Source organism: Musa acuminata, chromosome BXJ2-4, assembly GCF_036884655.1.
Source record: "Musa acuminata AAA Group cultivar baxijiao chromosome BXJ2-4, Cavendish_Baxijiao_AAA, whole genome shotgun sequence".
Taxonomy (NCBI): Eukaryota; Viridiplantae; Streptophyta; class Magnoliopsida; order Zingiberales; family Musaceae; genus Musa; species Musa acuminata.
In genome coordinates this window covers 10,656,979-10,669,634 of record NC_088341.1, presented here as the reverse complement: position 1 = coordinate 10,669,634, position 12,656 = coordinate 10,656,979, and the positions used below count along the sequence as shown (strand labels likewise).

Sequence of the window (12,656 nt, the reverse complement as noted above, 5' to 3'; positions counted from 1 at the left end):
CTAATCATGGATCACAAGATACGAAAACAAAAGAAACAGTGGTCACCAATGAATGGAGCAAACAAAGGAAAGATTGGTGAAACAAAGTTCATCGATGAAGGGCAACCCAATCTTTATTTTGGCATCAAACATTTGAAGACATCTCATGGACCCATTACCAAATTTCCTGCAGTCGTGTAATACAAATTAGATGAAGGATCTATGGGAGTTGCCTTAAATGTAAATCCCTCACCCTCATCTTCTCCAGACTCATAAATTCTGGTGGTGTGCGAACTTCCATTGAGGGAAGACAATGGGGTCGTTTGGATCACCAGCTTGCCACAATCCATGGATTGTGGTTGATAGTGCTGTAACTGTTCGATTTCTAAAGGCTGCTGCTGCTCATTTGAGATGTTACTTTGGCAGGGGATGATGCCAACACCAAGATCAAGGCTGACTGTGTCACTCTCCTCTATTTGTGTGAATGGGTGGGGAAAGGTTCTGGTGCTGGTGCCGCAATTCCTCATCATACCACCGAGAGCTGCTGTACTGTGGCTACTCAGAGAACTTTCACCAGTTGTGATCATTTCATGGCTAATTGTTTTTGCAGCAGGGACATCATGATTGTGCTTTCCTTCATAGGTCGTGATCACTGCCTTCGGATCATGTGATGCCCTCTCAACATGCTTCCTAACAGGGCAACCAGAATTTGTGCACTTGTAGTAACTCCTGCAAGTCAATCAGGAAGAGTTAAAGATGTGTTTTTTCCCCTAAGTATCTCTTTTTGATAGACCAAGACATACTATACTGCATCGGTCCAATGATTTTGGTAAGGGTATCAATACTAGTATCTATAGCCTTGATCACAACCATGGTATCCTAAGCATGTCTCAATAAAGTAAAATAGCAAAATTTAGGTCTATCTGTTAAGAGGAATTATTGTTTCGTAAAATTTTTACACCAAAACTATCAAAATCTCAGTTTTCATGTGCAATCATCAGGGACTAGATAAAAAGGACATCAGAAGAAGATTGAACAAAAGTATTAAAGAAAAAGAAAACAAGAAACTTAGCACATACCAATGTAGCACAAGCATAATACCACAGAGTTTTCCAGTCAGAAGACTGTTAAATTCTAGAAACTTTACCTGTTGTCAAATGGTGGCTATCCCTGGAAACAAATATAATAATTTCTAAAAAGTGCAAGTCATAGCCATCTCCAAAGTTTCCTCCTGAACGTGCACCATACTTTTTTCTTTTATACTTTTTAACTATTTGCTAAAAGGTCAGAAACTATTTTAACTTTTTCCCATAAGGTCACAAGCAACATAGAACAAGTGTAGGCAAGACAAGAAGCAATCATCAGTCAATACGAAACATAATTTAACCATAGAAGATGAAAATTACCTTGGGTTAGGATTTCCTTTAACCACTTTCTGCCCATATTTTCGCCAACGATACCCATCATCCAAGATATCAACTTCGCTCACAGTTTGCACTACAACACGTGGCTCGCGGTTCATTTTGCCAATTGAAGCAGATTCAATGTTAGCATTTTCCATCTTCCTGCTTAGCGATATTGCAAAAATCAAGCAGTTAGATCATGTGATTGTCTTTTACATGTGAACCTTGGACTTTAACAATAAGAGAGACAACCTGCGCTTTGACTCCGGATCACCATCTCCAACAACCTCATTGCAGTTATTGGATTGCCCACCACCAATTTCAACATCATTTTCACTGACCAAGGCAGGAGACAACTCGGTCGTACCATTAGGATCAACCTGATGAGTAATGTGGAATGGCACATTTGCTGATTTATCTGGAAATTCATGCTCCAGGATGAGAGAAGAGTAAGTGAAAAATTGATGAAAAGGATACAGTATCCGCTCATGAAAATCCCCTACCTTCAGCACCCATCAAAGAAGAAAATTCGGCAGGTTTTTCCTCTTCTTGGCTGGAGAGAACTGCCCCAATTGCTGAGCGACGATTAGGCTGGGGCTTAGGGTGATCATGCCGACCTTTATAGATGATTTCAGTGATCTGTCCATCTTGAGAACGTTCTATTTGCTTCTTCATTTGGCAATGAGGATGTGTGCATTTGTAGTAGCTCCGAGGATATTCACTACCTTTGACATGCTTCTGCCCATATTTTCTCCAGTTATAACCATCTTCTGCAGATCTTTCAAGTATACTTGACGGAGTAGGTTCACTGGGATCTGACTGTAACATCTGTGTACTTTGCTCTAAACTTTTTGCCTGTTGTAACTCACCAGAACCTGCTTCAGATGGTAGGCTAGCTGTCACATTGGACATTTCAGTAACTGAATTTGGAGCTGAAGCCAACAGAGTTGGTTCATTTTTGGAGGTACCTCTGCACTGACCTTGAGATTGACTTGGAATCTGCATAGAAGGCATGTTCTCTTCTTGGATCAAGCCTACAGATCCCTACAACAAAGAACATGGTATATAACAAGCATTACAACAAGTGGTCATTTGCATTGAAAATAGCATATCCTTTTGATGAAAGAAAAGTAGAATGCAACTCCAAAATGTCAAAAAACATTGGTCTATGACATATTATGATGCAGTAAAATTAGGCAGCAGAAATTAGTCAGTTGCATCAATTATGTGTACAACTGCAGCATACATGCAGCAAAACTGTGAGCTCTTACAACTGAGCATAGCTGCAGAGGTCCACCACTAATTCTCAAGTGCCCCTGTCGTTGTTAATATATTCACAAAAAAGCTTAACAGTTGACTTGAATAGCAAGGAGAAGCATTCTGAGCATATTATTCACTTTGTCGCTGTCATGCTTTTTTTTCACATCATATTGGAAAATCTACAATCCATTCCAAGGTGTAACATTAAATTTCAGAGTCAAATAGTAAACTGTAATTATCAAGGCTGTCAAACTATTTGGAAAAGAATTTGAAAACTTGAGCAAGTGTGAATATTGGCATCTAGAGACCTTAAAGCAAAAGAAAAGAGAAATATGGACCAGAATCCTCTAATAGATCAAAAACCAACCAGATTATCCAAGGTACTTGGGCAAAGCCATGTGATTTACTTGGAAAAAAAATAAACATATTAAACTAGAACAATCATTATGAAATATCCTCTCATGAATCTACTCTTTCCATAATTGAAGTACCCAACTCCCATATTATATTCATTTATTATATGGATTCTCAGACTGGTTATCAGTATATGTCTAATAGAATGTTTGTTGAGGATTTAATTTTTAACCTAATAATAAATGGATTGGCCATGTCTAGTGTATTACCAAACTAAATCGACATAGTTGTGTTATACGGTGATGCACATAACTAATTGGGCTAGTCAATGAAAGACTTAGAAAGGTGTAAGTATCTTTCTCATTGAAACTTCAGCAGTCCTATTTTCTAGTAGTGAGTTACTTGAAGAAAGGTGCTTAGTTGGTGCGATAGAGGATGCATATCAGTGTTTTGTGGTAAAATAAAAGCATTTTTCTAGTTGCTATGCTATGTGGCTCTTATTTTCTTCTATCTTATTCTTCTAATTTGCATACTCTTAGAGTTCCTGAACTACTGTTTATTCTCACTGTATTTCTGTATAATTAAGCTGAGCAGATCAGACCATCTGTTGTCTGTCATTTTATTACCAACAGATCAGCTGAAATTTGGTTGTCATTCAACGCCTTTTCATTTTCTTGGTGGACTTTGTGAAACAAGTTCATATTGTTATCTCTCTCACACAGGAAATCACACTTCACAGAAAGTTATTAGCACAAGGCAAAAAGAGGGGATTTTTTTCTCAAGAAAAATGCACACTAATGCTTTATCTAAGTTACCGAAAAAAAGAATGGAAATTACCGAAGGTTTTAATGAGGATAAGTCAGGATTATAAGATGCTCTGCCATGGGGTTTGAACTCAAAATCTCCAGAATTCCCTCCATCATATGCATTGACATCTGAAGTATCCCTTGTAGAAGATGATACCTCAATACAAACAGTTTTATCCATGATAGAGCACATATTGAAGGTTCCGGTAGTTGGAGAAGGCTCAGCCTGCAAAAAAAGAATATCAGAATATAAATAACAATTTCGACTTCCTAGTTCTGCGGTTGAGATTTAAGTATATTAATCTATTACAAGAAATGTAAAAGATACAAGCTTCTCGAACAGCATAGATGACCGTCCCAGCAACCCAAGTTATCGAGGGATGAATGATCAGGATGACTGTCACAACTTGTCTTTGATTTGATATAACATGGACTTTTATTCCAAAACTACTATAAAACAAAGTAAAATTATTCACCAAAGAAACACGATTGAGATGCTAGGAACCAAATGTTTTAACTTCTCTAGGGTTTTAAGAATTTGAAGCAAACAAAGACAGACAGGCCTTTGGAAGATATATAGGAATGGAAGTGACAGTAATACCATAGTGCCGGTCGTGGACACTCGGATTGAAACTCAGCCTAGAGCTTTTACTCATATATAAGGCAGTCAACACAGCATTTAAGATGGATAAAGAATTGCGTACAGATTAAAGCCAGCTGAAGGAAGCTCTGAGAATTACAAATGTAATAGTTACGAATACCTCCGTTTTTATGTAATTTTAGACATATACTTTCTTTTGCTCATAAAAAAAAAAACTAAATCTACATCAATAAATCACCATGAAGTAGACAATACCATTATTTGACACTGAAGCAAGACAATTGCAATTCAACAGAGTGCGCATAAGAGGAACGGACATTTTACTGGCTTCCTTAACCAAATTTCTAATATATATGCTCTTAAATGCCATCGGCCTTTTGAATCCGCCCTCACATCACAGCGTAAAGACCTCATGAAACTAAAAATCAATTTGTAACAGATTCTACCCACTAAAACCCCATGAGAATAAGTACATGAATTACCTCTATCCAACCAATTTTTTTAACTAGAGTTCTCTCGAGAGTTGCACATATATTTTGATGTTTCAAAGATGAACAAGAATGAACATATGGAAAAGCTCACACAACAAAGCAGAAACAGCTGAGAACCCACAAAAAGATGGGTTTTGGAACCACAAGTCCGTCGGAACAAGGACGATCTGGAGGCTTTTAAGAGTAGGAGAGGTTCCCAATCGAACTCACACCAAAGCGTGCGTTTAATACGATTTCACAAAACATATACCGGAATAAAGGTAAGGAAACAGAATGGAATGAAGTGAGAATAAGAATCTATTTAAAGACCAAAGATAATGCGATTCCACCAACTTTGCTTTCTCAATCCAATGCTAAAAAGTAGCAGCCCTCTTAAATAAAGAAGAACACGGTGTAGATTTCATGAACTATCTACAGATCGAGTTAACAGTGCACATCAACTCAGCTGACAAAGCCAATAAAGGCATCAAATGCACACACCGAAGACAACCTAAAAGGAAAAGATTCTGATGTCACTCCTCTGTATTACTCTAGTCATCCATGAGTGGAGAATATTTACCTGATTGACATGAAATTTTCTTTTATGTACACTTTATAAACAAAAAAATCCATATCAAAAAGGAAAAGAAAGGTTTCTCCTTGCCAACCAGAAGCTCGCGTCCTGGGAGATTCGCTGGCAAAGGGATTTCATTTCGCACCAAGCAAAGAAACCATCAACAAATACTCGACATTCGAACAATAAATGCAGGAAAAAATCGATGAAGCGAAGCAAGAAATAGAGGAGAAAGAGAAAGTGAGCATGTGAAGAGATCGCGCACCTTCATGTTGGTGAGGAGGACAGGAGATTCGAGCAGCGCCGAGGGACTGAACCCGGGAGGTATCGTGAGGCACGGCGCCCGCGCGATCGGGAGCCGAGCCGGCGACATCGACTTGTACCTGGCCCCGTTCGCTCCGGCGAGCGGAGAAGCCCCAGGATCCGGCCTCCCCTCCTTCCCATCGCCGGATCCCTCGAATCGCAGCTCCGGCGCCGGAGGACGGCTCTCCGCCGCTCCGCAGCCGAGATCTCCCGCCGCCGACTCGGGATTCCCCTCCATTTCTGGATCCAACCGGAAGTGAGGAGGTAGGGGAGAGTGACAGTGGGGAAGACGGAGAGAACCGAAGGGCGCGGACAGGTCGGGGGATTTAGGCAATGATGGGAGGGGCAATTTGGGAAATACAGTGCTTGTCAGCGACAATCGCTCTGCGACGCGGTTGACTTGAAAGGCCCCATTAATTGAAGGGGATTTCTAACTGACATAACTACCCCTACCTACGACTTGAAATATCGAGATGCCCCTCGCGATTCAGGCGAACGAGACACCGGTTGAATTGACTGTTATGCCCCCTGTTCGTTCCCCATGTTAAGAGCATGAGAGATTCACGTGATCCGAGTCTTCCCTCACAGAAGCGAATGATTAGTGATCAAAACTTGTGATTAAGAAATCATTGAGGGGGAGAGTAAATGAGGTAGAAAAGTGGGTACGAAAGCTGTGGGTACAGTTTGTGGTGTCAGTAAGCCGTAGCTGTGGGAAGATACATTAATATATATCTTTTACATATATTTTCATGATTACTAATAATATTTGAATTTGATTTTCATTTATTTTACTAATTAAAATAATAATCATCATAGATATCGTTCATTATCAATGAAATTGTAACATTATTTTTTCTTCATAACAACATGACAGCATATTATTATTATTATTATTATTATTATTATTATTATTATTATTATTATTGTAATATCATAAAAACAAGGATTTTTTTCTAAAGAAAAAAAGAAGCATTAGTAAATCTAAAAATAAAAATCAGTAAATGAATGATCGAATTGCCTTACAATGAATGAATGCATGGAGTCTAAAATATGAGCAATTTGAGTTTAAGAAAAGCATGGAATGATTCTTGAATCGAGGAGCTCATGTGAGTAGGTGGTACATTACCCAACCCACAGTTTGTCTCATTCGATCCTTTTGATGCATCAAATACACCTAACGTTTACTAATCAATCATACGTTCACCATGCTACTATTTAGTTCATAAATCATACATCTCCTTCACGAGTGAACCTATGAAGTTGTCGATCGAGTGAATTGTTGGCTACTAATCAATCGTTCGTGGTTGTGACATCAGCTCAAACTATTCCGAGGTTAAGTGCAGCATATTTTAGTACGACGTGGGGTTCGTCCACAGGCGAGCAATCAGAAGTTGTGGGCTTTGATTTCTTAGGTAATAATGATGGCAGGACGTACCATTTTATTCTGATGGAGAAACCCAAGGGAGGTATTGCGGCTGTGGTGGGGCTCATCGGTTTCTTCTAAGTCTTCTTCCAAAGAGACATTGGTGAGCATATTATAATACGTAGTGAATTAAACGTGAGAGGACATGGTCAATGATTGTCCGATCTTTCTTTTTTCCATTGACATTCATCGAAAGAAAAAATAATAATTAAAGTTAATCATTGCTAACTATGACTATTAGTATATTTTTATATGTATATTGGCAATGACAAACTATATAGTAATAAGTAGGATTGGTCCCTCGCGTCTTGAGAGGCCATAATTTGCATGTACGATTTATGTTTTTTTTTAATATTAAAAAAGGATAAATAACGATGATGATCTTATTATGATTTTGCTATCAGTCGTAGTAAGTGCCTTAGTTGGTACATTAGAATTAGTTGTGAATTGAAATCTCACGATTACCATCAAGGAGACATAATACGAATGTAATCTCCCACACATCAGGCTTATGTCAACATGTTACTATCACTTGATTGTTGGGTCCAGCTGGTGGGTTTGGACTGATTGATTTCGACATTGAGTCCAAATCTAATTAATTACAAAAAAAAGTGAAGAAATGCATGAGAGAGGAGCGTGCGAACGATGGAAACTGTGACCACGTAGAAAAAGAGAGAAAGTTAGGTTTTGAGATTTTTGTGATTAAATTTTATTAGTTTTAATTTAAATTTTATATAAATTTTTTTTGTAACAAGCTCTACGATCTTAACGGTGTCAATATGTAATTTTTCCTCTCTGATATGTTTTTATGCTATACTCGTGGTGAGACCTAAAATTTTTCTTTTATGAGTGATGATTATATGTTATTATTGGGTCAAGATCTATATTTTTGATATTATTATGATCATTTAGTTATTTTGGAGAAGACTTACTGTAAGCCAATTATTATTATTGGTGATAGTAGAAGTTTGAGATGAACTATTCTATGGTTTTTCCCGCATTGGATCTTCTATATAAAAAATTTTGTATCTCATTTTGCGATTGATTCATTGTTATACTATTTATGTTACTCTAGTTAATATTTATTTTTGGTAACAAGTTAGTATTTTGATGAAGAACCAATTTTAATATATGAAGAAGGAAAAAAATTATCCCGTTATAATAACTTTTCCCAACAAGTGGTATCAGAGCATCGGGTTATTTGGTGCTAGTTTTTCTTATGTTATTAAAATAGAAGAGTCAGAAGGTATTATTAAATTGAACTCATCAAATTATTTCACTTGGAGACATATGATGAAAGATTTGCTCTATTGTAAAGATTTATATAAGTCCATCAAGATTAAAAAAAACTTTCTATTATGGAAGACGAGGAATGAGAGGTTCAACATAGAAAAGTTATTACCTATATTAGAAGATAGATGAATATAAATTTGCATGAGTATATTTATGATGAAACTAGAGTTGATGTTGTTTGATAGATGTTAGAAATTTTTTTTACAAAAAAGATAATGAAAAATAAAATTTCTCTCCTTAGAAGGCTTATCAATTTAAAGTATAAAGATTATGATAATATTGTTATACATACAAGTCTGTTTTAGTGCAAACATTGCTATGAAAATAAATGTAAATGATGAGATGCAAGGATTGTTATTTATCAGCTTTTTATCGAAAAGTTGAAAAACATATATAGTGATAATTTGAAACTTTACGCCAGAGTAGACTATAACCATAAACATAGTTAAAGATGTTTTGCTAAATGAAGATGCCAAAAGGCAAGAACAAGAAAAATTTTCTTCTGGTATACTTGTTATTGAAAACTAAGAAAGACATGGAAGAATCATAATAGAAATCCACATGATTATAAAGGAAGATCCAAGTCTAGAAGAAATATCAAGTGTTTCCAGGTCAGGTCACATGAAGAAAGAGTATAGGTTTTGAAAGTGAGAACAAAATGAAAGGGAGAAAAATGAGAAAGAGACTAATACAATTGTTGCTGAATATGATATCATTATTATTTGTGATAACGGATGTGTTAGTCTTGCAGCTCAAGATGGTAACTAGATAATTGACTATGGTGCTTCATTTTATATTACTTCTCATAGTAATTTTTTCAGATCTTACACTACTAGTAATTTTGATAATGTTAAAATGGGAAACGAAACGATAGTACATCTAAGATTATGAGTATTAGAGATATTTGCTTTGAGATCGATATTAAGAACAAATTGATAGTCAAAGATGTTAGACATATTTTAGATATTTTCCTTTACTTAATATCTATAAGCAAACTTGATGATGAGAGATTTACATACTATTTGGTGAAAGTAAATGAAATCTCACTAAACATTCTCTAATTATAGTGAGAGGAAAGAAGTTAAACTCTTTCTATATCATGTAAGCTAAGATATATGAAAAAGAGATTAATACAATTTAAAAGGGTGAAAGCATAGATCTTTGGCATAAGAGGTTTGATCATATCAACGAAAAGAATTTTCAAACTCTTGTTAGAAAGTAGTTTTTACCGGAGTTACAAGGTATATATCTTAAATTTTATGATTATTGCTTAGTTGGAAAAATACATAGAATTGCTTTTCATATATATTCATTATCTAGAAGATCAAATGTTATTGATTTGATTCACAATAATGTCTGTACTATGCAAACTAAAACTCTTAAATGTGCTCTTTATTTTGTTATTTTTGTCGATGACCATTCTAAAAAAAATTAGGCTTTTGTTTTGAAATCTAAAGATCGGGTACTGGATATTTTTAAAGAGTTTTATATCAGTATTGAAAGAGAAACTGACAGTAAGCTAAAGTATGTTTGAGCAGATAATAATGACGAGTACAAGGGTTATTTTGAGAATTATTATAGGTTATATGGTATCAGGCTTGAGAAAATAGTTCTAAAACTCATCAATAAAACAGTATAGCAGAAAGGATGAACAAAACTATTGAAGAAATGATTAGGTGTGTGATTTCCCATGCCAAGTTACCTAAGTCATTTTGGGGGGATGCTATGAAAATTATAATTGATCTAATAAATCTTTCTTCATCAGTTTCTTTGAAATGTGATGTTTCAAAGAGAGTGTCGAAAGGAAAATACATATCTTATGATTATTTGAGAGTCTTTCGGTGTAAAGTATTTGTTTATATTATCAAAGATGAGATGTTCAAGCTTGATAATAAGGCAAAAATATATATTTTTTTTGGGTATAGTCATGAAGAGTTTTGGTACAGATTATAAGATCCAATAAATAAGATTAATAGAAACAAAGATGTTATGTTTCTTGAAGGCCAATTGTTTGATAATGGTGACAATGTTGAGAAGTCAAAAATGTCTATTTATATTCTTTAGAGTTTGGTCCAATCCTTCCATCTATAGTTCATAATGATCATAGGAGAGATTGTTGTGAGAATATCAGTGATGATGCTTTTACAGTTGATAATGTTGAACCAACTGAATAATTTGAATAAGCACCTCCACCACCAATTGAGATTCCATTAAGAAGATTTATAAGAAAGCGACAACCATCTACAAGATATCTTCTACATGAGTATGTTATGTTTACTGACAAAGGAGAGCTAGATATTTACTAAGAGGCTATTCTATATAAGCACAAGAATAAGTGGGTTAAAGCCATAAGAAAATATGAGATCTTTGTTTAAGAATCACACATATTACTTAGTAAAGTTATTTAAAGGAAAAAAAACTCTCAAGAATAAATGAGTTTATAAATTGAAAATAAAAAATAATAGCTCACAACAAAGATACAAGGCACGATTAATTGTGAAAGGATTCAGTCAGAAGAAATGTATTGATTTTGAAGAAATATTTTCTTCTGTGGCGAAAGTATCCTCTATCCGAGTTGTTCTTGGTTTGATTGCCCGCTTGAACTTAGAATTTGAGTAAGTTGATGTGAAAGCTATATTTTTTTATTGTGACTTAGAAGAAGAAATTTACATTTAGCAACCAAAATATTTTAAAGTCAAAGGAAAAGAAAATCTAGTATGTAAGCTTAGAAGAAAAAAACTTATATGGACTCAAACAAGCACTCAGATAGTGGTATAAGAAGTTTGATTCCTTCGTGATGAGCCAAAGAAAAAATAAAACCACATCTAATCATTATTTGTTTACAAGGAAGTTTTTATATGATGATTTTATTATTCTCCTACTATATATTGATGATATGTTGATGATTGATTATGATGCTAGTAAAATTGAGAAGCTTAAAAGAGATCTAAGTAATTTTTTATCATGAAAGACTTAGTATCAACAAAACAAATACTTGATATGAAGATTCTTCGTGATAGAAAGAATGGAAAGATTTTACGATCTCAAGATATCTATATTGAAAAAGTTCTTGAAAGATTTAATATAAGTAAAGCTAAAATAATTTGTTCTCAACTTGTAGGTCATTTCAAGCTTAGCTCGAAATAATATCTTACAAGTGAGAAAGAAAAAGAAGAAATGTTCAAAGTATCTTACTCATCTACGATAGGTAGTTTGATATATGCTATGGTTTGTCCTAAGTCAGATATAGCTCATGCAGTTGGAGTTGTCAATCGATTTCTCTCTAATCTTGGTAAAAAATATTTGACAATAGTGAAATAAATATTAAGATATCTAAGAGGTACTTCCAGGTTGTATTTATATTTTAAAAGTGGTGAACCTGTATTAGAGGGGTACACAAATACAGACATAGCAGGTGATACTGATTCCAAGAAGTCCACTTTAGAGTTCTTGATGACGTTTGTAAGGGGAGCAATCTCTTGACAATATAAGTTACATAATTATATTACTCTATCAACCACAGAAATAGAATACATAATAATTATTGAAACCTATAAGCTTTGTGGGTGAAAAAATTTCTATAAGAATTGAGTTTGAAACAGGAAGGATATATTATTTACTATGATATTTAGTGTCATTCACCTCTCCAAGAATTACACTTAGAAAAGGTGCCTGAAAATGAATTAGGCATGTTATCCAAATATTTATCTAAGAAGAAACTTGAAGTAGGTAGGTGAAGAGTGGGCTTAATACTGCTCACCATATGAGCTGGAGAGGGAGAATTATTAAGTCCAACCTGTAGGTGAGCTCGGATCGTTGATTTGGGTATTGAACCCAAATCTAATTTATTAAGAAAAAAAAAATAGAAACATGCGTGAGAGAGAGGCATTGAAACAATGAAAACTATAGCAATGCAGAAAAAGTTAGATTTTGAAACATTTTGTTAAACGATCAAGTGGCTAAACTTCGTCAATTTTAGCCCAAATTTTATGTGAAGTATTGTTACAACAAGCTCTACAATCATAACGCTGTCGATATGCAGTTTATCCTCTCTAAGATCTTTTTCTATTTTACCCATTTGGTAAGACATAAATTTTTTCTTTTATGAAATCCATTTATGGTGATGATGATATGTTATTGTTGAGCCAAGATATATATGTTATTGTGATCCTTTAGTTATTCTAGAGAAG

The 12,656-nt window shown here is 34.9% G+C and overlaps 1 protein-coding gene across 5 annotated transcripts; it reads right to left on the bottom strand.

Moving 5' to 3' along the window:
• Positions 1-87: 87 nt before the first annotated feature.
• On the bottom strand, positions 88-6,223 carry LOC103981397 (WRKY transcription factor SUSIBA2). Of its 5 annotated transcripts, none has more exons than XM_009398122.3 (7): positions 5,713-6,223; positions 3,834-4,028; positions 2,351-2,426; positions 1,886-2,257; positions 1,635-1,800; positions 1,386-1,544; positions 88-708 (listed from the first exon to the last, which is right to left on the bottom strand). In XM_009398122.3, exons 1-7 carry the CDS (start codon positions 5,986-5,988, stop codon positions 144-146), a joined length of 1,809 nt encoding a protein of 602 aa, XP_009396397.2. In that variant the 5' UTR covers positions 5,989-6,223; the 3' UTR covers positions 88-143. The 5 variants fall into 5 exon arrangements, with proteins under 5 accessions (XP_009396397.2, XP_009396394.2, XP_009396395.2 ...); XM_009398119.3 differs by having other exon boundaries at positions 1,886-2,278; positions 5,713-6,171; XM_009398120.3 differs by having other exon boundaries at positions 1,886-2,278; positions 2,363-2,426; positions 5,713-6,171.
• Between the last annotated feature and the right edge of the window lie 6,433 nt (positions 6,224-12,656).